Source organism: Lonchura striata, chromosome 6, assembly GCF_046129695.1.
Source record: "Lonchura striata isolate bLonStr1 chromosome 6, bLonStr1.mat, whole genome shotgun sequence".
NCBI classification, from domain to species: Eukaryota; Metazoa; Chordata; class Aves; order Passeriformes; family Estrildidae; genus Lonchura; species Lonchura striata.
In genome coordinates, this window is record NC_134608.1 from 54415402 (window position 1) to 54442041 (window position 26640).

General features: G+C 41.8%; 1 protein-coding gene across 3 annotated transcripts; it reads right to left on the reverse strand.

Moving 5' to 3' along the window:
- CAPRIN1 (cell cycle associated protein 1) lies at nt 1–26008 on the reverse strand. Of its 3 annotated transcripts, XM_021555911.3 has the most exons (19): nt 25811–26007; nt 25329–25534; nt 17006–17068; nt 15741–15827; nt 13947–14185; nt 13751–13833; nt 12581–12718; nt 11997–12049; nt 11825–11911; nt 7288–7443; nt 7092–7200; nt 6602–6663; nt 5252–5362; nt 4584–4733; nt 4276–4426; nt 3428–3622; nt 2437–2537; nt 1962–2025; nt 1–1296 (listed from the first exon to the last, which is right to left on the reverse strand). In XM_021555911.3, the coding sequence occupies exons 2-19, from the start codon at nt 25530–25532 to the stop codon at nt 1232–1234; spliced, it is 2118 nt and encodes a 705-aa protein (XP_021411586.1). In that variant the 5' UTR covers nt 25533–25534; nt 25811–26007; the 3' UTR covers nt 1–1231. The 3 variants fall into 3 exon arrangements, with proteins under 3 accessions (XP_021411586.1, XP_077640478.1, XP_077640479.1); XM_077784352.1 differs by lacking the exon at nt 11825–11911 and having other exon boundaries at nt 25811–26008; XM_077784353.1 differs by lacking the exon at nt 5252–5362 and having other exon boundaries at nt 25811–26006.
- Between the last annotated feature and the right edge of the window lie 632 nt (nt 26009–26640).

Here is a 26640-nt window from a genome sequence, read left to right on the forward strand (position 1 = left end):
CAATTTTTATAAACATGTTTTATTTATCTTGCTTATACCATTAGAACTGTAACTGCTGGCTGTCATTTCCCTGAAAAGGGGAAATCAACTCAAACACAGACCGGTGCTTTTCAAAAGACAGCAATTGGAAGGGCAGCAGCAGCAGGCATTTGAGATTTCTTAAAACCTTCAAGGCTGCAGGAAAGACAAAAGGACATGTGACCAAAAGTGTTATGATTATCCATTAGGGATTTCCATCAGTACCGGCATCAGTTATTTAGGTGATAATACAGCAAGGTCAAGTATTAGTGACAGACAATGTGCAAGTCATAAGGAATGATAGAGAATACCAATCCTTACAAAAGTCATTGCTATCAAAGAAACTTAAAAGTGTTTCAAAGAGATATCTAAATACTTCACGTCAAATATACAGTGGCCATCCAGATTACAACTCAGGATTTGTTGCAAAATTTTGTCCAAGTGCCAAATCAAAGCCTTTTTTTTTTTTTGGGTTTTTTTTTTTTTTTTTTTTGCCTTGTCTCCTAAAAAAAAAATTAATTACACAGTTACATTAGCAGTTATGCAAGCACTCTTAACTCCATAGCCACAGGAATCAGGGCCCTGGTGATGAGGAGTGCTGCAGCTAAGGGTGCCTCTTCTTTGTAACAAACTGCCTCTAAGCCCACCTTTCTATTCAGGGCAATTGCATCACTACACATCTTGAACTTTTCAGTGCTTCGATTTAGTACGAAAAAGCTGAAATGCAGTTGTTCTACCAAGCCACACTTCACCTTTTCCATCCTTTCATGGGAACATTTAAGTTTTTTTAACTGCCACCACAGTAAATATTTATGGATTTGCAGATTTTATCTGAATTTTGTTAAATCACTTTAAAATGTCAGAAGTGAGTCTTTGCTTTTTCCTGCCACTTCAGTTAACCATGGAGATTGGATCACCCTGAAAATTGCCTTTTTTGCTTTATTCTTAGCAAGGGTGAGGAATCTGAATCTCATGTGCAAGGCTCAAGATGATGCTTAGGACAGAACATGCAGAGTAAACGTTGTTTCGTTCCTTTCTATATCCAGGGAATATAAAGCTGGCAACTGTAGTCCTGTCATTATGGGTAATGAAAATAGTCCCTTTACAACAAACTTCCTGTAAGGGAGAACAAATAGATAATAACTCTTCTGGTAACATGTATTGTACACTGGCCAGCGTGTTTTTGGCGTTGAACGGAATCCTGTGAATGTGTTTAATTCACTTGCTGAGCATTCATCTGAGGCATCCCTCTGTTTGGTCTAGGGGGCCCTCCACGACCTACAAAACACAAAAAGGGCATTGAATTCTGCAGGAAATCTGGTTAGTTTAAAAGTAGTCCTAAATCTTCTGGTCTGAACTCAGTCAGACTTAGCTGTGCTTCCTAAAACACACTCTCAGCCCAATGCTGCACTGAACTCCAGAGGCCTCAGCTCCACAGCTCAGGGCTTTTAGGACCAAGGCAGGGACAGAATCCCTCAACACTGAACTACCATGTGGGGTTTCACAGATGCAGGGCACAGCCTTGAGCTGCCCTCACAGCAATGTCTGTACTGAGACAGAAAAGTCCCATCATCAAAAATGTACTAAGAAAAAGACCAGAGGAAATGTGATAAAAATATAATTTAGAAGGTAACTACAGCCTCATTATCTCTGTCAGATTTGTTTCCCGAGGCTTTCCTTAATAAAAGACAGTTAAGTAGTTCTACTATATCTGAATGTCAACAGCAATTGCTGTTTTAGCTTCTTTTCCAAGAATTCTGCATTTAACAGTCAACTTAACTTCCACCACCAGTTCACAGGATCCCAATAATTCAAATCAGCTTATTATTAATTGTGAGCTGCTGAGTAAGGAGTGAGGTTGCTTTTTAAGCACAGAACTTTTAAAAATTGGCTCAGTAACTTCCACTCAACCCAAACCAATTATTCCCTACTCAAGAAATTACCTCTAGGAGCTCCCCGAGGTCCACTTTGTCCAGAGCCACGTTTGAAATTTTGTTGATATCCATCCTAAAGCAAAGCAATTTACAAAGTTACAACATAAAACGTAGGCACTGTGTTATTAATTGCCAGCAAAATAAGGACCTAAATTGAACAATATGCACTGACGAAACACCTGTAACTTCAACATGGAACATATTACTAAAAAATAATCTTTAAATCTTTATTACAGCTGCTAGGTGCTTCCACTAGTGCCTAGCAGCTGTAATAAAATGTGCAGTGACAAATGCTCTCTCCAGTTACAGGATGTGTTGCTCAATATAACTAAGAAATATAGATACATTTAGTGTTCAACTTTTTCAAACTACACAGGGGCAGTTTGTCTTCCTGAGCAATAAAGTTAAGTCCCAGAGGAAGAAAGATGTCACTAACAGCTCTGAGTGTTTTTGACAGGTATTTCCCTTCCCACAGGTAGCTTACCCTCTGGTAGTTTGAGTAATCCCGAGGAGCATTGAACTGGGGCTGTGTGTAGCCACTGTTTGGAGTGTTGGAAAAGGAAGGACGGTAGCCATCGTATCCCCCTAAGGAACAGGGCACAAGTCTTTCACTTGGAAATCAAAGCTGCACTTAATACTTGACCTTAAAAAAATCCCATCCCTTTAGCAAGGGCTGCTTACCTGCAAATCAAGTAAATGCCTCCAACATCAGGGCTAATATACCACAAGAAATGAGAATGAACACCTGGTAAGGACTGGGAGGAGGCAGCGTTCAGTGCATTTCTCACAGTAACCCAAGGTTTGATTTACAGAACATTGAGTTCTGAGCTACATGTGATCCTAAGAAGGCTCTAAATGCCCCATTTGTGGTTACTGCAGTCACACTCCAATCAGCTGTATTTTTATTACACATATTTCTTCTCTACTCCCCAGCCACAAGAGGGGAAGAGAACATGGAAGACAGTACCTGAGTCTGTAAGTAATCCCAGAACACCTGACAAGGAAATCTCTGTCCTATTCTAACATAAACCTCTTTGTAACACTGATAGCCACACGTGTAAGGTCCACGAATCATAAACATTCTCTTATCTATCACTCTTCCACTCCTGTTAATTCCCTTGGCCTAATGACTTTTGGACTCTTGTGCTCCTGTACTTCTACATAAACCAGCCTATTCTCATTCTGATGAAACACAGAACTACAAAATACACTGTGGAAACACTAAGCATTTTTGAAATACCAACTTGCATCCAAATTCCTTGCTTGATGGGTTTGCACTAGATGCTTACTATTGTATTGTAACAGAGTCCAAACATACACTTGAATTTTATGTTGCTTATCTACAACCAATAAGATTTTTTACTACAAGTTTTGCTGTCTCACAGGGCTGCCACCCCAGTCTCCCAACAGCTGGTCAGTTTAACACTTGCTCTCCTGACCTGGTGGCTCCCCTAGGGTCAAGCAGAGCTGCTCACCTCTGAATCCGTTTGCGGGGCCCCTGTAACCGTTCATGAGGCCCCGGGCCCCGCGGGATCCCCCCCGGGACACGCCCCGGCTGTTGTAGTAAGGCTGGCTGTTCCTGGGAAATCCAGTGCTCTGCTGGGGAGGCTGCTGGTGGTTTCCTGCCACTTGGTGACTCTGGTCCGGGGAACCGTGGTAGGTACCAACCACTGCAGGACAATTGAGGGGAAAAAGAAAAGTCTGGGTTTCTTTATGTTCCCATGTATCTCTCTTTAAACCCAACATTCTGTTACAGAGGAAAAGGATGAGGCTTCTTCTTGCTCCACATTGAGTACTTTTTAGCACTTCAGTGGAAACTGAAGGCAGTGCTGAGAGAAAAATAGCTCTGGATGTAGACATTTATTTTTTTAAGTTGCTAATCTGGAAAGCATTTTGCCTGCTGAATTCAAATAATTTCTCAATGATTTCAGCACAAGATTCCAGGCCTTTGAGACCTTACATCAACTGTGAGAAGAAATTCATATTTGCTCTAATTTCTGGCTTACTATTTCCTTTACAGAATGTCACCTCAAATTGCACTGTTTTTTAAAAGCAACCTTAACATCAGCAGAGCAAGCACTTCACTCTAGTGCTTGCATCTTCAGAATAATCCTGTTCATGTTTTTTTTAAAACCCATATAAACCTCAGTCAAGTGGCTTAACAGCTCAAGTAATATACTGAATTTCACTCCCTGTTGGATATTCAAACCTAGACAGAGTAACAAAATCTGGTACTGCTCAGAGGAAAGGTCTGCAAAGGAACCATATTTTGCTCCATCATCTAGGACTTCACAGACTTATCACCTGCTCACAAGAATTTTACCTGTCTGGAGTTGTTCTTGCTGGAGATCTGATTGTTCTACTTGGTGAGGTTGATTGGAGAAACTCTGGTTGTAACTGGCCTGGTACTGGTTTTGCTGCTTAAGGGTTTCTGGCTCATTCACAGGAGGAACAGGTGCATTCATGTTGAATACCTGTAAGAGCAGAAATTCCATTTTACAGCTCTGTAAAGCATCATCCAAGTCTCAGAAATGTGAATAACCAAGGACTACCATATGTAGCTGCATGACAGATTCTACCACAAGGAATGAGCACCAAGCCAAAGGGATCCTGGACTAATTTCATACTCACTGTTTGCATGGATTGGAATGGAGCTGCATTGACGTTGATTCCGCTGCTATGCAAAGGCTTGCTGGATCCAGCCTGGAACACCTGTGGCTGGGATGCAGTGGGAAGTGATGATGAGGATGGGGTCTGGTCTGCATTCAGAGACATGGAAGCCTAATAATTAAAACAAACAACATTTTAGCAGCTTTTTGAGGTACCAAAAATTTAACTTCAAAAACTTTGCTTAAAAAAGTGGCAATGCCTCAGCTTCACCTCTACTAATGACTGTTTTCTACTTCAGCTGAACAGCCTAATTCACAGTGGCATAATGAGAGGAAAAACCTAACCATCTTCTCCTTCATTAACTTGAAATACAACTAGAAAAAACTAGAAGGGGGAAATGAACAAGTTTCCAGGCTAACTGCTATGAAAAAATAAATCCCATTTCCTAAGCCAACAATACTGATGCTCCCATGGTGATGTTGGCATGCTGCATCCAACTAAACAATCTTCCAAATGAAAAGTCTTGCTATGGAGGTCTTACTGGTCACAGACAGGCTCAGAATTTTGAAATTAAAGGGAAATGAAGCACCCCTATCAGCTAAAAATAATGTTATTCATGAAGAAACAGACTAACATTTGATGCCACCTGCAATCAAGAGTTCTTCCCACCCCTGTGAAACCTGACTTGCCTGAATCTGGTCAATTGTTTCTTTCTGTGGCCGTTGCTCTGCTGTGTGAGAAGGCTGATACATGGGTTGGGAAGCTGTATATCCCTCACTTGTAGAAGAAACCAAGGGAACCTGACAAAATAAACCCCAAAGCCCCCAAAAGTCAGCTGATGCTCACGCACAGTTTTGTAAAAAGTATCAGAGAACTCTGGAGTGGATGGTACTCTCTAGTCTGTGTGCCAGCACATCTTCAAATCAGTACAAATTAATTACTTTTTAACCACCAACATTCTAATACCACACAGCTCCAAGTTCAAACACAAGTGGACAAGGGCTGGCTTCCAATGGCCTGAATTTATATTTTACAAGCTCTGTTCCCACACAGAGAGCCTAGGGAAAAGTCCAGCCAGCAGAGCAGAAAACCTTGCATTAAAGGCTGTACTGGGGAGTTTAAGAAGCAATGGATAGTAACTGATGGGGGTGTTCACATCACACTGGAACGTTCCAAAGCCAAGAGTAAGTTTAATTACTGCTTGCAAGATCCAAAAAAAAAATAGTCTACTCCTAGAAGACAACAAAACTGTGGAGAGCACCAGCACTTCAGGAGGTACGTACAGAGGAAATTCAAGAAATACCTCCCTCACTCCTTTTTCTATATAAATGAGTGACTTAAACCTTGCAGACCTAATCTGGACAAGCCAAAGGAAGCAATTTATACTGCCTGTACTGTGAGATCCATCATCTATCCAGATTTTTTTTGGTTTGCAAATACCTACAGGGATCAGACCCATTATTGAGACCAGCAGAGTCCTCAGAGATGCCACACATGCTTAAGAAAAAAATCTTTCATCACCAGACAACTGAAACATCTTAACAAGGAAGTGACTACTTCATTCATGTAGTGCAGAAGCAAGTTTAGGAGATTCCACTTAAAGCTCAACTGGAAACAACATTAAACTCATGCTGACTGCTCTACGACTCCAGGGTAAAATCCCAATTCAAGCAACTGGGAATAATCAAACAGAACACAAACTCTATATAATTAATGCATGAGATCTACTTGTGCCCTGACACTCACTTGAACAGACAAAGGCTGCCCTGTAACCAAGTGGGTTTTGTTTTGGCATTTCTGTTGCAAATAAGTAACAAATTACCTGCTTCCCACTACTGGAAATCTGCAATGTCTGCAGAGACTAAAACTAGGAACTAGTAATGCCTGTCAGCAACAATGGAGATCACCAATTTCCCAAAACTGGAACCTCATCTTTTTCTTAGGAGTTTCTCATGTAGTTAGGAAATAAATCCTTTTGCAACTCCAATTAGACCTAATATCAAACACAAATCCAAACCAGAATTTACTAAACATTTTACCTGTGTAGCTTCTGGTTGCACAGGAACTTGGGTAGGCTGGGCAAGTCTTGACTCAGCATGAACTGGAGGAAAGTAATTTCACTTATTACATAGTAAAATCAAACCTTTTACAGAATAGCATTATTACCTGCTCTGAGCACTTATGTGAAAGCTGATCATCATGAAGATGATGAAGCCTTAAGCACTGCAAAGCTATACTCAAATTACCAACTCCTGTTTCCATGTAAAGAACATTTTCTGTAGTTGTCCAAAATAATCCAAAGCAAAACTAAAGAAGCTTTAGATGTTCCATATTTCAAAGCAAAACCTATAAGCAAGTGACAATTGAAGTCTAGAAACAGCACAATCACATTTCTGAGAAAAACACACTATAGCAGGATTGTACTATTACTTGTGGTGACCTTTTACTATGCAGCAGCAACTGAAGCATTTCTAAGAGATGACTTGCAGGCTTTGCCAGTATTTGTCTTTAGGATTTACCATTACAAACCTGGAGGGCAAACCATCTGAGGCATGTCCAGACTCTGTGCTGGGTTCATGGGCTGTGCAGATACAATGGCAGGATCAAGTGTTTGGTTCTCAAATTCCAGCATCGAGTCCTGGGGAGAAAAAAATAAAAAACTACTAAGAAATTAAATCCACACTGCTGTGGGTTAAACAGACGAATGTTCAGAGCACAGAAATACCTGCATGAAGTTGTAGGGGCCCTGCATCTGTGCCATGAGGTCCTGTACTCGCTGTCTCCTGACCAGGGGATCTGCCTGAGCCACAGCAGTGAGCGCGTGAGGTTCCGGGACGGGAGGAGATGTCGCCTGTGTCTGTTGCTGCAGGGAATTTACAACCTAACAAGAGACAACAACCAACTGCAATTTCAGCTCAAGGCAGTGCTGCACTCAAGTGACTCAGGAGTTCTTGCATTTCTGGCTATTGCCTAACTAGCTATGGATGATGGAATTGCTGCAGTGGTGTTGAAGGACAGTACTACATCCTAGACAGGTCAATACTGTGGCCAGCTACTCATCCGAGCAGTCATAGGATTACACAGCTCACACTCTGCTCTCTTTTCTCTCCATCTACTCTTTTCCTCATGAAAAAAGTATTTGTTCAGTAGTACAAGGAGGTTTTAGAGCAGGATTTGAGACAGCAATTTATCACCATTTGGAAATTTAAAGGAAGTAGGGGAAGAGTAAGCTTCAGAAATATGCACAAATGGGGAAAAATTATTTTCTCATCGCTTTTTGGTAAATGTAAGTGGAGTTAGATTTTTTTGGTCCTTCTTAAGACTTCATAATGGTCAATCTTCACAGCCACTGTTATCCTAGCTTCCTGATTTACTGTCTCAGGAACAGCTGGCAGCATTGCATGACAAGGATTGCCAGACAGCACCGTGAGGGAACACTAGAAGCCCAGAAGCAGAAGCACAGATCAGGGAGGGCAAGAAAGCTCAGATTCACAAGACATACCCCAAAGTGGCAAGCATCAACAAAAGAACAAACTGCAATGGAACCTTCAGATAGCAGCTGATTAAACAGCAGAGCAACCAGCAAAGCTGGACATGGGCACCTCAAACATCCATCAACACACAGTTAGAAAACAGACAGTGACAAAGATGGTAGAGCTGCACTTTGATGGCCCTAACCAGTCTCTCGCCTGCTCTTTAGGCAGCTCCTGAAATCCACAAGTGCCATTTTCAATGTCAACAAATGCTCTTTAAAAATATCATTGTCTCTTATCATCACTTCTCTATTTCAATGAACTTCTAACATTGCTAACATTCCAGATAAACAGCTAAGTCTTAAAAGTTGGTTAAACAGGATATAAATTAGCATACAGGCCCTTGAAAGTTCAAAATATTGATGTAAATGACCCGATTTCTTATTAGAACTGCAGAAACAGATTTCTGTATGCAGTCGTGACACTTCACAAACCAGTCCTAAAACAAAGGTCTGAACTTTAAGCCTCACACTGCCACTATCCACCCTCAAAGGCTGCACATTTCTTTTTAATTTCTCCAAGAAACCTACAGCATCTTCCAGCATTCCTACTACCTGCCCAGATTTTCAAATCTTGTTTGTCCATAGCATTCTGCAAATACAGTTGCATCACCAAGTTCAATGGCTTGTTCCTTGAACAAATCCCCAACAGAAAATCTGAATAAAACTAAAAGCTAACCACAACCTATAGTCCTCTTTGAGATCCACTTCAGACCCAAATCACTACTGGTAGCAAACTACAGAGAGGCAATTTGACAATTCCCATGAAAAATAAACCCTGAGGCAGTTCATACCGGAAACCAAGCACAACTCTTGTCTATCAAACAGTCCCTGAATTTCATATTATAGACTGTTTCCAAATTAAGAATTAATAAGCCTTGTGAGTAGAAAAAATTATCTAGAGCACATATATAGATAGACCTTTTGCACATGATGAAGTTTAATAATTGAAAAGTGCAAGCATCAGGTGAAATTTGAGTGGTAAAACTGCAGCCACTCATCCCCTGCATAATTGTTAGCAAAAGTACTCTTAGTTATTTGAGCACTACCACTCAACTTATGGAGTCCAAGTCATTCACAACAATTCAGTATCTTCAAGAAAAAAAGAAGAGTTGATGGAATTACCAAGAACCCACAACAGTGCCAAAAATATCCAACGTTTTCCTTTTCCACAAACTGTACAGCAGTAACTTCATATGGTATTTCATAATTTACATGATCATTTCCAATACTCCTTTTCTGATGTCAAAAGGAACAGTTCAGCACCTATTCCTTCTGTCTTATTAGCACTATCAGGTACTCTGACCAAGTAAACCACAGTAGGGTGAAACAACTGAACAAATTTCAAGTTGTGTGAGGTAAGTTAACCTTGTCAGCAGGCAGAGCTGCCAGACACAATACAAGGAGACTGACAGAGGACAGGGAAAAAAAGAGAAGGAAAGGTAAAACCACAAGTTTAATGACATCACAAACCAACAGAACGAACTTGTATTATCAGTCTGATAACAGTTTTCAATTCTACTCAAAATCCATTCAACCAAAGTGCTACAATCTAAGACACAGAGAACTTTGTGTACAATCACAGTCAAGCATTAATTACAGAAGAAGCAGTTTAAAAAAATTTAAACCCCACAAAACAACAATAAAAAAATGTCCATGAATACTATTACCAATAAAGGACATCTTCACCAAAATTAGAACATCATATAACCCAAACACCCTTGGAAAATTCACAAGCAAATGATTTAAAACTTATGGAAGGACCACAAAAAACGTCCTTGTGAAGACATCATTACTTCTAATCTAGAAACACACCACAGAAATCCTGACTGTATCACATCTACTCGAAGGCTACTGAAAAAGAGAGGAGTTGATGATATCCTCCCCCTTAGTGAACAATTACAGAGATCTTCTGAGCACATGTTCTCTTTCAGATTTCAAAATTCACAACTATCAGTGCACATTCTGTATCATGATCTTGCCAAAGCACAATTCAGCTGCATTCTCCTGAGAAAGCAGATAGTGGTGCCAGGAAGAGTAATTTTACAGGCAAATATTCTCAATTTCCCTTTTTTGTGTTATAGCTGAGAAAATAAAGTTCTTTATTATGAAGAAACAGGCTTCAACTTTAATTTTTTTCTAATTTATTCCTTTCTACCATGTCCAAGACATTAGGACATAAAGGGCAATTCAAGTACAGATTCTTTGTATTGTCGTAAGAAAACAAAGCTGATCCAATTCCAGATTCAGCTGACTAGGTAACTATGAGTTTCTGAAATCTGTCTGATACCAAACTACAACTTGAATTATGTCTTCATCCATACTCCTTCTATTAAGAACTACAGAGAACTGAACCTGGTAGAAACACAGATATGAAATGGGCATAATTGAAGCCAATCAATCATTACTTTTAAAATACTGTGCCTTCTAAGAGTACTCCAACCAAGCATGACTTTAATGTGTGGGTTTGGAGGATTTCTTCAGTTTGTTAAGATAATTCTTAAAACACATTCAGTAGCAGGGAGTGGCAGTGATAATTTAATAGTTTTTCAAGTAAGTAAATATCTGTGACAAGATACTGTGACAAGGAACTACCAAACTCCTTCACATACATGGCAAAGCTGTCTACTCCGTTTTACCAGTCTCACAACTCATCCTCAGTATTATTAAATCTCTTAGTGGTCTTCAACACTGTAAAATAGGAATTGCAGCCAGACTCAATGTAAAATCAGCCAGATTAGTTTATCAGATCAAAACAGCTGCTCTATTTTTTTCAGCACTTCACAGGATGAAGAACACTTAGTCCACTCCCATACTTAACAACAGCCAAAGGCACCAAGAAAGTCTAAACTGACCACACCTGCAATTTGCTGCTGCAGAAGGCTAAAATCATCAAAAATAAGCTCTCCAGCACCTGAAAGAAACTGCTCATACTTGTTTTTACCAGACAGACACAACTCAAGCTCCAATGTACCAAACCGGGGGGCTTGTCCTTCCCATACACAAGGACCACAGGTTCCAGTGCAGTAAAATCACGGACTTGTACACATAGCAAAGTCTGAGTGTAAATCCCCAAACTGGGAACAGATCCCAACACCAGTGCACCACAAACAGCACAAGTGAACAGCCACTCAAGTGCAAAGGAGTAACAAGTGAAATACTTGAGGAGCTGTAGTTCTGGGAAGCAGAGACATACACACATACAAGCATATTTTAACATCAAATGATGCACATAAACAATCTGGAGTAGGTATTAGTTGAGTTACTCATTTTCAGCTCCATCTCCAGGGACCTGTTCTTAATGAAAGCACAACTACACCACACTGTCATCAGCCGGGCAGATAAACTTTCAAGTTTGACATTTGAAGCTAAGTTCTCCAAAAAGAAAGAATACTTAAAAAAAAAAAAAAAAAGTCTTTAAAGTCTTCTTAAGCACAAGACTCTTATGTCTTGTTTTCCCAAGCAAGCCACTAATGAAGAAAAGCAAGTTCTCTGCAAACTTAGACAGACTAAATAGTTTTTTTTTTTTTTTTTTTTTTTTTTTTTAAAATTTTAGGTACTCCTGAGCTAAGTATGCAATTAAAGAATTGAGTAGTGAGTCCAAGCCTCCTTAAATAAATGTATTCTTTTATATATTGGGGGAAAAGGGATGCAATACTAACACCTATCATGAACTGTGAGCCAGCAGAAACAGGGATTGCAATTTTACCTGCAGTACACAAGATCTTACCTCAACCGTTTCAACTGTCCACTCATCTACCTGTTCCTTCTCACTACTGCTGAACTGAGTCTCTGCCATGAATTGTCTGTTTACATACTAAAATAAAAATAAGAAAGGGTATGAAAGTAAAAGTAAGTGGCATTGAAGGTATACAAAATGACAGTGTTTCAGTGAATAATACCTCAGTTGATTCAACTTCAGTTGGCTCAGTAAATTCTTCTGCTGGATCAGGTTCTGCAAGAAAAATAAACCGTTTATGTGGGAAAAAAAAAACCCCAAACAACAAAAATAGACCCCAACCACCCTCACATTATAGACCTAGAAGATACAAAGCTACATGAGAAAATCTTGTGTCTCAGAATAAAGAAACAAATAAACAAAAAAAGGGCGTTAACAGAGAATTAGTAATAACAAATATTCTCAGAGTTTTGAATTAAAATAAACCCACATTAAATTCTTGATAGGGAGAGTTATGTTCAGCTATGCCTTCTCCACCAAAGGGAAGTAAGTCCTGAATTGTCTTAAAATTGGATACAACATTCCCACGTTTCTTAAGTATACAATCACACTATCTGCTTCAGAAACTGCTCCCTTCTATCTCTGTTTAAACTGGTGCGAACAGCCTGAGGCAGCCAGAACTTTCGTCTTGGATGGTTTCAGTGCTAGAGGTGAACACTGCATTTGCAATTTAATCACTCTGAAGACTGCAGTGACAAGACAGAACAACACAAATGTGTCAGTCACAAGGCATTTTCCCCTTCTCACCAGCCTCTGCTGCAGTGTCTTCTACTGCAGGTGCAGGTGCTGCCTCCTCTTCCTCACATAGCCCATTCTGGTGGTTGTGGGTGCTGTCGAAGTAACTGGTCTGAAGAATCCGTTCAACAATCTCCTTCAGTGCTTTATCTGGGAAAATGGAGCAGGAAAATATCAGCATCCCCTCAGTCCTCATCATCTTCTCCTTCCTTCCCTCCCAAAGATTGTATGTACATGTTATGACCCTTTTGCTGGGAAGATGTTGCTGCCTCAAGTCAGTCCATGAGCACTACTGGTCCAGGATTTCTTCTCTTACTGGGTCACATTCAATAAATCCACAAATAACCCACTGTCATTCAGAAAAATCTGAAGGGCAAGAAGGATCTTTAGAACAAATATAACTCTTCAGAAGCTTTGTGAAGCACCTCACAGTGAGATCAATTTTACAAATTTAATTACTAGACTTTTATTCCTGTTACTTAAAACCATTACTGTAAGACAATTTCTTCCAAAACAACTAACTGCCAAAAATAAATCTACACAGGTTCCACCTGATTCATGAGGGTTCTTCCCCAAAAGAGCATTTGTAAGCAAAAAACACTTGCCCTCAGTGCCTCAGATGAATGCTGGGGCACTTTAACCCAAAAGACATCAGCCCCATTGGCAAAGCAGCATTACTGGCTGCCTAGGCCAGGCATTTGGGAATTATTTGGGAATTATTTAAAATAAAAGCAGCCTGGCTGGCATGGTCACACCCTGATCTGCAGTTAATCAATGAAAACAGGACAAAACCACAACACTTTTGGCAGGAGCTAGGGGGGAAGAGAACATCCCCACTAAGGAAGGCCATGTCAGTGTATGTATTACACTGTCACCTTGTTCACACCCAGGTTTGCAGAAAACAAAGAACTGTTACTGAGTACCACCAGCAGCAGAGTACTGCTGAAATAGCAGGAACAGACTGAGCTTCAGTACTGAGCAACACTGAGACAGTATAAAAAAATACACCATAGACAGAGTACAAACTTCACAAGTCACTGTTACAGTCCAGCTAAGAGCTGAGAAAAAGTAGTTCCTCTAAGACCTCAGAGATAATTAACTACCCATGTTCTCTTATATATGTGTGTTTTAGTTCAGGCATGAATTTAGTGTGCTGTCTTTTCATGCAGAGACTGTACTTACAGGTTGTTCCACAAACTGGTTTTTCCTTCCCCTCCAGTAAGTCCCACAGGTGAACAGACGCTTGCTCATACTGCTCATTCAACCTTAAAAATTAATTAATAAGAGTTAATCTCTTACTGAGTCTTTAAATTACCATACTAAATACACTGTTAACTGACTGGCAATTAGAAAGAGGAGCACTTTGCTGTTACCCTACCTCATGTTCATGTCTCGTTCAGGGTAAACCAGCTTATAAAACTCATCCAGCATTGTCAGTTCCTCCTCTGTCAGCACTGGCACGCCACTGGATCCTTGTTTGAGGTCACTGCGCACTTCATCATCCCCCAACTTCTCCAGAATGAACTGCAGCTCCAGCACAGTCTTTAAACGCTTCTGCTCGGCCTCCTCTCGCATCAACTGCTCCCTACGAGCTGTCTTCTTTATTGTTTTCTGGATCTGGAATGGACCCAAGGGAAAAACAGTCTGGAAATGTCTTTAATTGCTAAGAAAAGGTAAAGAGGAAGGCAATGGAAAAGTCTAAGTGTTGAGTTCATCCATTTGCAAAGGCTTGGGTGATCCAGATTTTTCACACTGGCCACACAGAGAGCAGGAACAGAGATGTTATTCACCATAGCTCATGAGAGTAGGAAGCATTCATTTGAACTACCAGGAGATCAGCTTAAAACAGATAAACAAAAGGACTGTTTTTTTCATGCACCACAACAGGGAACTCATGGAATGTTCTGCCATGAAAGGCTGGGGAGAAGCAAGTCCAAAAAAGGATTTCAACAAATTCTTGGACATGAGATCCCCAGTCACACACCCCAGGGAACAAGCATGTACATCCATTGCAGCATTCCCAGTGCAAGGAACACGGATGCAGTCAGGGAGAAGATGATGTATCATCAGCAGCCTTATGCTCTGCACTGAACCTTCCACAAGATCTAAATGCAGCACCACTCTGAACCTTCAGGATGTTTCTTCCACTCTTCATCTTAATCCAAGCATCCAGCATCCCAAATTCAGCTGGAAATGTAATATTCTCTTCCAAAAAATCTATTGTGATGGTAACTTTCCCACTTGAAACATTGAAATTTTGTTTTTAAAAATCAAAGACGTATCTTAAAATCAATAAATTGTAGTCCGGGAAAACTACAACCAATTTGAAAGCAGAGCACTAATCTGGTACTCCTGCATTCATTGGCTTGTCTTAGCAGTCAGCTGATGAGAGAAACACTTCACAACAGACTTACCCAGGAAAGGAATGTTCTCCATTACTAACATTCCATAAACACAGATGGAACTGTGATGCCAGAAAATAAGGAAACAAGTTGCCTTAGTCCTACAAATTGATTTACAGCCACTGCCAATGTAGAAAGCAGTTTATAACACAAGGATGCTGCTAACATTCAAATTATCCCAGCCTGTTCACAAGATGACTACACTCTCCTTAGAGCAGTCAGCTGTATTAACATCCACTCAACCAACTGCTCCAAGGCTGCTGCTCTTTCCAGAACTCCCAAATTTTTAGAAATTAACTCTTGATTACAGTTATTATTCTGAATCCTTTATATAACACCAATTCAAAAGACTACCTATTTCACAATATCCAGTTAATTTACCCTTTAAAAAAATAATATTGTCCCATAATGTAGTTTCAGATTGTATTACCAAGAAATGAAAACCCTATGAAATCCATTTAAGAAAATGTTACCAATGGCAGTAAGTGACCATCTTTAATGTTGCATGGCAGATCTGGTTCTGTAATCACCATTTTCAACACTTGTGTTGTGTCATAAAATTGCATTATTCTTGTTTCCATACATTTATGTAGTACATCAGAAATTCTTCAGAAAACCTGACATCAACTACCATAAAAAGTAGAAGAAAACAGTCAAACATAGAAGACATCAAGGGCAGTTCATCCTTGAAAAGAGAAGTGACTACTGCTTCAGTGGAAGAGTTTAAAGTGTCTGGATAACCCACGTAGTAATGCTTGATCTTTACTTACATCTTGGCTCAGAGCCATAAAACTCCTCTGCAGCTCCTTAGCAAATTCCAGATTATTTGTCACTTCCTGGTATTTTGACACCGCATCCTTAAAAAAAACCAGAAAGACCACAAATGTAAACAATCAGCAACAGAATATATACTTCCAATAAATTCACACAGTTCTTAGCTCTGAACTGAGACACAGGATCCCTGAATGGGACTGCAACTGTGTTAAGGCAAATTTAGATTTTCACTGCCTCAGATATCAAAGACTTGTGTAGGTCCTTGGGGTCTCCAGTTTCTTTAGATATGCTAAACATACATGCCTTTATGTGCTCACATGGATGATGGACTGGTTTTATGTTTGGCTGCAGCCAGTTCCTGAAAAAAACTAACAACTGGGAGAATGGGGGAGAAGAACAATCTGGCAACTCAAAACTTCTCAAGAGTTTGAGAATTAATGCATTGTTAAATGAAGTCAGAGTCAAAATCAGAATATACAGAGCATAATATCCCCTTCTCCAGAAATCTTTGCTTTTGCTATCTTCTTAAACCTAATACTCTGATCTGCACCAAAGCAAACCAAATTCCTCAACCCATTTGGTATTTCTGAGAATTTACGTCAAATCAGAATCAAATCAGGGGGATATGGCTGAGACATTTACATTCCTGCCGTGACAAAATAATGCATTTCTCCAAACTAAGATTATTTTTATCAAGCCTGGTAGTCAAGCTTCATAAAAACCATGAGCTTCCCTCCTCAACATGTTGTCAGTTCTCTATCGTGGTTTATCTTCACAACAGGCCATTACAAATTAACAGTACGCAGATCTCATATTTCAGTTTTCAGGTGGCACAGAACTACCAAATTGAAGATTACATCATCCAAAGGATCAAGGGAAGCACTTCATTCTTTTAAGTGTCAACAGCTGCATTAGTAAGAGGGAACATTTTTGTCCCTTCACTTTCTCAGTGTTAAAAATCATCAACAAAACACTGTTGATCCTAAACTGGGAAAACAATTGTTAAGGATTCAACTTCACGTAAGACTGAGCATCTGGTAATTTCTTGAAGTATCAATGAATATGTTTGGACCATACAACTGAATTTAAATTGATACTTGCTTTTTATTTACAACTGCAAAACTGCTGCTGAATCAAGTTCTGTAATAACCTACTTTAAGAACCAGCCCCAAAAAGAAGAGAGGCAGGAAAAACTCATCCCCACAAAGACAACAAAACAATTTAGCAGAGATCTGGTTAGGATTTTTTTAGTTGTTTTTACCAGTTGATCTTGATTCAGACGTTCTCCCTTGTTCATTCGTTCCTGGTAATCATCAAGTTTGCTCTGAAACAAAAGAAAAATGCTGTTATGAAGAGGCAAAAATCAGTTTAAAGATTTTTTTCTACTTGTGCTAACAAAATTATGCACTGTAATATTACACTACACAGACTGTACCACGTTACACAAGCACGTAACTGTCCTGCAAAAAGTGTAATAAGAAAAACTAGGTTAAAACACAAGTATTTTCCCAAGAGGTAAATATTTTTATCTTCTTTATTTGGCAATTACAGTGTCTTCATGGCTAGTTGGAATTTCCTCCTTCACATTCCTCCTAAGGGAACAAGCACTCTCAATATACATGTCCTTCAGTCCAAACACCAGAGAGCTGAACTGAGAACTGAGGTAGAGCTTATCACCATTTTATCACTAAAATACCAAAAATCTGATGGCAAACCCCCACTGTCAATGCTATTAAGATTCAGAACTGTAATTTTCTTTAGCTCTATCACTTAAGATAGTTGTAAAGAATTTTAAACAGTTTCTAATCCTCTGTGCAAGAATGCCCACCAACACAATTCATATTAATAGCTCTAAAATAGTTTTTGTTCAAGGGCATTAGGATTTTTTTTTCCCACAGAAGAAACTGAAAAAAGAATCATTAGGCTACTTTTCAGCAGGATCAGTTTTCTCATCTGCTTAAATAGAAACCACATGGAAGAGTGGCATCAGCCAGAAGCAGGTAAAACTCCTGTGTGATCCAGTGACAAATTCTACAGGCTAACTACAAAGGGCTGCAAAAGGAAGCAAAGCCCCTAAAGATAATGCACCTAATTGTTCCACCGTTTTCACAATTTCCATACTATCACAAATTACTGTATTTTGAATGAGTTTGCCATTATGTAATTAAAAAAGTTACTAAAACAAATCCTTAACCATTATCTTCCCAATCTAGGATGACAAAACACAAGAAGTAGGAGAACACTTAACTTTGAATGTCAAAGAATCAAAACCCTGATACCACCACTGCCTCAGGGTTTACATTTGCCACTAAGTGACACCTTGTTTGGTTGCTGCTGCTCTTCACTTCAGACTTACTAGTTAAAACATTTTACTGGTATTTTTCTAGTTAATTCAACTTCTATACTCAGTCTCAGACTTTTGGAAAGATCAAAGTCTGTGGAACAGTTTATCAAGCAAGCTCCTCTTCTGAAATATTTGATGCTCATCATTATTTCCTGAAACCCTATCAACCCTTATGAGGCTTAGTCCTTTTGATATATTTTTTGGTGCTGGATCTTTTCAAGTCCTCCATGTCAGACAGAACATTTAACTACTTCACCTTCCAGTGTATCAGAACCATCAATGGCCTAGGCAAAGTCAAAGCAAGAACTTGCAGAGCTCCAAAAATATATTACTGGGAATTTCATGCTGGGGACAAACTACATGGTAACAGTTGTTAAATGCAGCAGCCACAGTTCCTAACAGATCAAAAAAGCAGCCTGGAGAGCATTTGGCACAGTGCAAATCTATCTCAACAGGAAGCAAGGTCAGGTTACTCTTCCCCATCCTGATCTCAGAGCAGATGATGACATGCTTGGACAATCACAGGACAGTCTCTTGATTTGGGAGAGTGTGGCTGAGCTGTGCAGCCAAAAGGGAGGTAAAATAACTGAACCACTGCAATGCCCCTGTGCAAAGCCAGGTCAACCCACACCTCTGATGGTTGAAATCCTAAAGCAAAGGGACTTTGCAAACAAGCACATTTCAAAGGAAGTTCCTACTTGCTCAAATCACTGGCTCCCCTGCTGCAGATTGTAATTCTCTTGGTCACCCTGATGCAATTGTTTGTGAGGCTGCTTAGTAAACAGACTGCAAACAAGGGCCAGCTTGAACAGGGTCTACAAAAATGCACTAAAACAAATTCTGTGATCCAGTTTCCAATACAAACCCATAAACAACAACAGTAAAACAAAATGGGTGGAACACTGTAATCCAGAACACTACTTTGACTTTGTTGAAAAAAACAACATATATTGCAAAATTACACTGTGAGGCAGAGAATCCATTTTGGTGGCTGAGGGCATAAGGGAGGGAAGAGGCAGAAATACCCTAAATAACTACAATTTTTTTCTGTATACGATTTCCATGCATGGTTGGTCCTTTCAGATTAAGCTATTGCAGTAACATACTAAACAATGCACAAGGTTTTTCTTGAATGGTCAAATGTAAATGCTTTGCTTATTTTTATTCAACTAAAAAACCAAGGGTAACATGTCTCTTCCTGTTAGGAACAGAAGAAAAGTTACTTGTCCTCTCATTTCCTTCTTACAAAATATTCCTGTTGGGAAGGTAAAAGCAGAGGAAGGAAAGCCCTGTCAGCTGCAATGCAGAGGACAAGTCAATGTGCATTTAGTTAAATGTTACCACAAAGATTCTGACTGCCAAGTAAGCATTTTTCTATCATTGCAAAGCACTTGTAAGATCCAAAGCTGCATTACACAGAAATATTAAGTAAAATGCTTTCCTTTTTAATCTGCACTGTCAACTAACAGCAGTCCAAGAGCAGCAATAGAGCTGTAAAACAATTAGAGCTGCAGTGAAATTCCTGCACTGCCTGCAAGAGGGGAAGTCTCTCTTCATCCTACCTCTCCTTACACTTCACCCTCACTGCTCAGACAGATACCTCTGAGCATGAAAACCAAACCAGCAGGAAAAAAATCATCCAGGGGCAAAGTGAGCACATGAATTGTGTATTGAACAGCTCATGAGTCAGCAGCTCCCAGTTCTGCAGGCAGCAAGCCACTCTGCTTCAGCTTTTTCCACTGGGATACCTTAAGTATTTCAGAGTTTTCTGAGGAAAAAGCACCGCTAACAGGCTCTTGGGACTGTGGTGCTCATTGCTTAATGAGCCCTGGATTTTACTTGAATAGGAATCCAAAACTAGTTACTTCATTGCACTAATAGACAATTATCTTCACCTCCTCTGAATTGTCTCAAAAAGATCATCCTGAAGTGGAAACAAAAACTGCAGTTACCTGGCATTACCCTCCAAACCTACCCTGGTTTTAGAAATGCCTGACCACTGAGCCACCATTTCCAGTGCTGTGCTGCAAACTGGATCACTGGAATCATCAGATTAAAAATAACCCTTAAAAAAGGGGGTCAGGAGCAGGAGGGAGGCTCTATATTTAACCAGATAATTTCAATGCTATGGTTCTACCAATTACAGCAGCACAAGTGTGCACAACAAACTGCAAGGGGACAAGGTAACCTCTGCCAACAGCTGGAGTAAATCTTTAGTAATTCAAACTCTACTACAGGTTAAGAAAAGATGGAAAGGACATTCTTAGTCTCCTGAGGTATCTCAAAAACTGAATTTATGTTTTTGACAGCACAAAAGCAATTATGATAACCCAAACTTTAAAACAGCTGTGTAATACAGTTCGCATTGAAGCCAAATAAATGCTTAATAAAGTTAAAAATCAGAAGTTTATTAACCTGTTTTACATCTCTGCATTGCAATTTGTCTGTCCTCCACCATCACCTCCACACTTATTCATGGCTTTGCAGCTAAAACTGCCCAGAAATGACCAAATTACCAAAAAACCCCACCAACCAAAACCTGTCTTCTATTTTTTCAAAAAAACAAGCCCAAAAAAAATCAAAAAGCAAGGAGGTTCAGAACCTCTCAAAACCCACCAGTTTTGAGAAGCTGTTTCACTCCTGAGTTAGAACCAGGAAGATGGAAGGACACAATAACAACACTCCAGAACACAAAGCATTTACATGTCTTCTGTTTAAACGGAATTGATTTTTTTGAGTAACAGTAGTAGATATTCTGGTGGGTGCATTTTTCCCCACAGTCTGGGAAGTTTGATGGTTTAGAAAAAAATATCTGCATAATGTATTAGTTTTAAACAAAGGACAAGGACATATCAGTTCTGAGACAGCAGTTTCATGATCAGTTAATCCCAGAGACAGAAAAAGCTTTCAGTAACCAGAATTAAGTCACAGAAGAGTGGAAACCCACGTTTTGGTGACTGCAGAGATGCTCTTTCCAAATCACCACCATACAGGATTTCCTACAGAAGCATTCAAAATTTACGGGGAAGTTGACTACACTGTAAGAAACGTGGATTTTGCTCTACACATCATTTTTGTTCCAAAAAGTTACTTTTACAAGTGAATTCTAGAAAACAAATGTGTCTTCCAACATTCTGCATGTCTTTTTCTTCAAACAAAAACCATGATCCAAACCCCAAAGCAGCATCTGAAAAACTGAAACTAGATGTTTCACAGTTCCTTGGATTCATCACGCATCTAGTTAACTGAACTCACTGTGAGACAATCCCTATTCTACAATAACCAGTTAAAACCAAAACAGACCAGCCTGAAACCTCAAAGCACCAACTATCACAAGATTTCACATATAAACTGCTTGGGTTTTCAGACCTGAAGCTTGATATCTAAAATTCCTACTAAGAGAGGTTTAAAAGAAAGATTCAGGATTATAATACACTGCCTGAAATGAATTTTACTATTTGTTCCATGCTAAATCTTCAAAGATTAATTTCAAACCAAACCTCCCAAGGAGACATTCTGGAGCCATTCACAAGTCTGAACATACAAGTGGCCCAAATCATAGACAAAAGCATTGAGAGAGCTGCTACCAATGGGCAGCTTCAAACTTCCTGCTACCAGAATAGAAAATTGATCCCAGCTTTTACTACAGGTTCTTGTTCCCCTTGGGAAATCCAACATTTTACTGAACCAAGTAACATCAACTTCAAATGTCCACCTGCTGCTCTGTGAGAGCTCTAGTGTAGCAAGGACAGCAGCACCTGTGAACTGCTCATTTTGCACCCCAGCCAGGGTTACACTCAGGAGGAAACTCAGACAAGCTGATAAAGTGACAGCAGCTCAAGTTACCAGGCACAGGCAGTATGTGCCATCTTTCCAACTCCAGACACCAAGCTCACATCAAGCTTGAAGCTCACATGTTACCTGTGAACATCTGCCCATCCCCTAGTTCATGTGTTAACAAATTAATTATTTTGCCCCTTTGGCAGAACATTTGTTTGACGAACTGTTCTTACATGGCTCATGCCCTATTACACAAGATGAAAGCAGAAACAACTGGGTTTTCTTCATTCAGCCCCGAAACAAAACCAGAGTTTGATCTACATTCAATTGACTTAAAATTTGGAAGGAATTTTCTCCTCTAAAAACAAAAAACAGAAGAGCCAGGGAGAAGGAGAAACTGAAGGTGAAATATTTTCTCCCAGAGAACCTGGATATCTGGCAGGATTCAAACCCCAGACACCTGACAAACACCTGGAGGAGTCCAGGCAACTTTTAAATTAACTAAGCTTGTCAACATAAACTTCAGCTGCACACCTGAAGGTCCTGGAGAGAAAATATCCCTTTGATTACCTAATTACCCCCTTCCATGCACACAAAAAAAATATCTTGTCATCTAAGAACAGAGAACAGCAACCCTATCTTTTCCAAATACAAAGAGATGAGGGGAACACAGACATTTTCAGGCCATGTTTTCACATTCATTTCTGAATAGCAATTCAATTTATCCCAGTCCCTTTTAACAAAAGAAATACTCATTCTTTCAAAGGATGTCACATTTAAGAAAAGAAAATGGAAGTGTAACTAATAATCCAGTGGTTTTAGTTTATACAGAAACATTCAAAATAGTGTAGACCAAAGTTGCAAATATTATTTCAATTTGTATTTTGGTAGCCACATTATTTCATCCTCTGTGTTTAGAGGTAAACATGACAAACTTCACTCCAAAATTCCAAATTCCTTTATGAAGAGTGACCTTTCCTCTGCTAAAAGCTGCACACTCCTTTTATTTAAAACCTAAGATGGTACCTCTTCCAGAGCAGTAATTTTTCATCCTTCAGAAATGTGTCTAAGTATGTATTTGTGTTCATTCTATGACACAAAGCTCTGAAAACCATCTCTACTGGCCTTCGTTAGCAGCTGCTGACAAAGAAAGGATTAACTGTCCAACTGAGCACAAGTTCCCAGTGAGATTTACTGCATTTCTCATCCACTCCTGTCTGTGTAGTTTCCAGAACAATTTTACTTTCTGGATGGTTGGGAAAATTAAAAATATATTCTTGTCCAAAGATGCAAAATACAAGGAAATCCTGATGCGTACAATGAGCTTTGTTTTAAGACACAAAGCATGTGCTGCTCTCTTTATTAAAGGACAGATTATTTACTACGGAACCCTTGGCTCCCCCACCAAGGGAGAGGCTGAAGCCCACAAATGAGTTCCTCTGCTTTAATACACCAAACACCATTTCTCTCATGACTTTTGTAGTGCTTATGAGTCCTCCTTCAGGAAGTTTCAGAACTTCAGTCCATTAAGACTTAGGAATCTTTAAACTTTAATTCATCAGTGAGAAACAACACAGAGCTTTTTTTTCTTTTTTTTTTAAGCCCCAGCTCTTGCCTGTTCTTTAAGCCCACATTGCCCAGCACAGAGTATTAAAAAAATAAATGCTTTCAATAATTTTCATGAAACATCTTCCAACAGGAAAAAAAAGGGCACTTTGTCTCGTCTACTCACTTGTAACTAAAACTTCGCTCAAATAGAATGGAATGGCTATGGCAAGTGTAAATTATTTAAAGGTAAATAAAAATACTGCTCCCAAGCACCCTCACACCAGTAACACTGCTTTATCCTCTTGATTACTCCCAAGTACAGAACAGGTCAGAATGTTCACTTGCTGATTTTGTTTTTTAAAATACATGCTTTTAACATAATAAAAATATTTTCAGAGGATTTTTGTGTATATTGGATACAACAGTTAATTTTCAAACAATTTTTTTGTATTGAAAGAACCAGAGACAGAAAGATCTGCTCTCCTTCTCAAGCTGAGGACCAGTATTGGCTGTGCAGATATTCCTGTGTATTAGCCAAGTTTAAAACAGACATCTTGTCCTGTCTACACGCTACAGACACAGAGAAAAAGCTTCTCTGATTCTAAAACTTACCTAAAATGTCCTGGCTTGCTGCTTTTTGCCATGTCATTTCTGAAAACCAAGAAAACCCCACACCCAGTTTTGAAGTGGGAAGCTACACTGTATACAGTGTATTTATGCAGTGTATTATTGACACACAGTCTATTATTTACAGGTAAAGCACAGCTTCTCTCCTTTACAACCCACCTGTACAGACTAATTTACTGGGAATACTTCCACCTTATACAATACGGAACACTATGAAAAATATCAAAAGTGACAGTTAAAAAAATGAATAGAACACTTACTGTGCTTATTCACTTCTAAGGATAATAAGAGATTTAGAGGTCTAGCACAAATACAATTTTTTTTGTAATTTTAACTTGGACTGTGGCATTTTGAGGCAAGTCTTGAGGCTATGTTCTTTTTTTGACGGACGCCTCATGCTCTGGAGATTGCAAAGCCCTGCAAAGCTCATTTAATCTGCCACCACCGAGAAGGTACAAAACACGCCAGAAGGAACCACGACAGCCTTTTTCTCTCGTGCCACAACTCGAACCGTCCAAGGACCAGGGATTGAGTAGCTGCTCTTTCTAAAAATAACCCGTGGAAGGCTGCTTCCAGCTGGGCTCAGGCTCCCAAAGAGTTGAGCTTAGGGCGATGGAAAGCGAGCGGTGACATGGGGCGGGGTGGGGTGGCCCCGGCTTTGTGCGGGCGGCACAATGAGCTCCGCCGGGGAGGCCGGGCCGCCGCCATGTTACAGCTCCGCGTCCATGTGCCCGGCACCGGGGGCACCGCAGCCTCTGCCCGCCCGCTCCGCCGGCCACGGGCACCGGGCGCGCTGCGGCCGCTGCACGGAGCGGGCATGTGGGGAGCCGAGCCCCGGGATGGCGCGGCTGGGAAAGGCCCCGCCGCGGGGAACAAAAGGCGGAAGGAGGGGGAAGGGAGCGGCGCCGCCGAGGGGGCTCCGGGCAGCGGGGGCGAAGGGGGGGTCGGCAGCCGCGACCCCGCCGGGCTCTGCTCCGCGAGCCGGGAGGAAACCGGGCTAGGTCCCGGGGCGACGGGAGGGCGGCCTGGGAGGGGGCAGGGGGACGCCGGGAGGGGAAGGGGACAGGCCGGGGGAGCGGCGCTCGCCCTTCTGGAACCTTCCAGCAGGCGGCCTCTGGGGGCCACGCCGGGAACAACCCGGGAGGGCTCGGCGGAGGGCCCGGCACAAGGGAGCGGAAGGGAAACAGGCCGGACGGGCTCGGGGGCAGGGGCGGCCGGAAGGCGGGGGACAAGGCGGGTGGGCACCCCGGGTGGGCTGGAGGATCAGAGGGGACGTGGGGATCACCTTCTTCTTCTCCAGGTTGCGCAGCTTCTTGTCGATCACCCCCAGGATCTGCTTCATGGCCTCGGTCTGCACCGTGGTGATGTTCACACCCGCCGCCGCCTGCGGGGCCGCCGCCGCCGGAGCAGCCTCGCTGCCCGGTCCCGCTTTGCCGGTGCTGCTGCCGGTGGTGCTGCTCGCCATGGTGCTGTTGGTGGCCGAGGGCATCTCTGTGAAGGAGGGAGGGCGGGAGAGAGACAAGAGAGCGGAGAGAGCGGCGGGCGCGTCACGGGGGGAGCGCGGACGGCGGGGACGCGGCCCCGCGCGCGCACGAGCCGCACCTGCCCCGGCGCGCGCGCCCCCCCCCAACCCGCCCCTCCCTAGCCGCGCGCGAGGCGGCGGTCACGTGACGGCAGCCTCGCGCCCAACGGTCATTTTCCCTTCACGCTCCCCTCCCCCCCCCGCCCCGCTCGGGGTGTCCGGAGGGGCCGCGCCGCCCCCCTCACCCTGTGCGCCACTGAGCCCGGGGGGGGATACGCTGCGCTCTCTCTCGCTCGCTAGGAATGGCCGCCTCAGCCACGCTCCAGCCCCGCCGCCCGCGCTGCTCCTGCTACCACGGCAGAGAGAGAGAGAGAGAGAGAGAGAGACGGAGGGAGGGCGAGACAGCGGCGGCGCGCACGCCGGCGCGTAGAGGCGAGGCGGCGCGGGAGCGCGCGGGGTCCTGGCCGGTCCGCGGGTGGCCGCAGAGAACGCCTGAGCCCGCGGCGGCAGCTGCTGCGCTGCCCGCGCGGGTCCTTCAGGCGCGCGGCGGGCGGCTCAGCGCCAGACACAATAGCGGCGCGTCCCTCAGCGCCTCCCGCCCGCTCCCGCCGCGCACCGGCCCCGGAACGCCTCTCGGTGCCCTGCGGCGAGCCCCCGAACCGTGCCACAGCGTCACGGCTCTCACTGAGCCCTAAGAGCCGCAGCTCACTTGCCGGGAACACTTGCTTCATCTGTGTGTCAGGCTGGGATTTGTGTTCCAGATACATCCCTGCGATCCCCACGTAGCGTGTTCAGTCACCAAAAGCTGCCACCGCTCAGTAAACCTTCTCTGCGACCAGTTTATTGTTTCAGTGTTAATAAATAAAATGCACCACCGGGGTTTCTGTGAGGAAAAGGAATTTTGGGATGAGTGCTCCAGATGCTTCGTGCGGCACAGCTGGAGAATGAAATGCCGCTGCCTTCATAAGGCCAGGAGCTAAATGGGAAAGGATTTGGTATTGAGTTGTCCTGGAATTAATGGGTGCAAGACTCTGGGAATAGAAATCCCTGAAAATCTAGCTGCACGTGGACATTG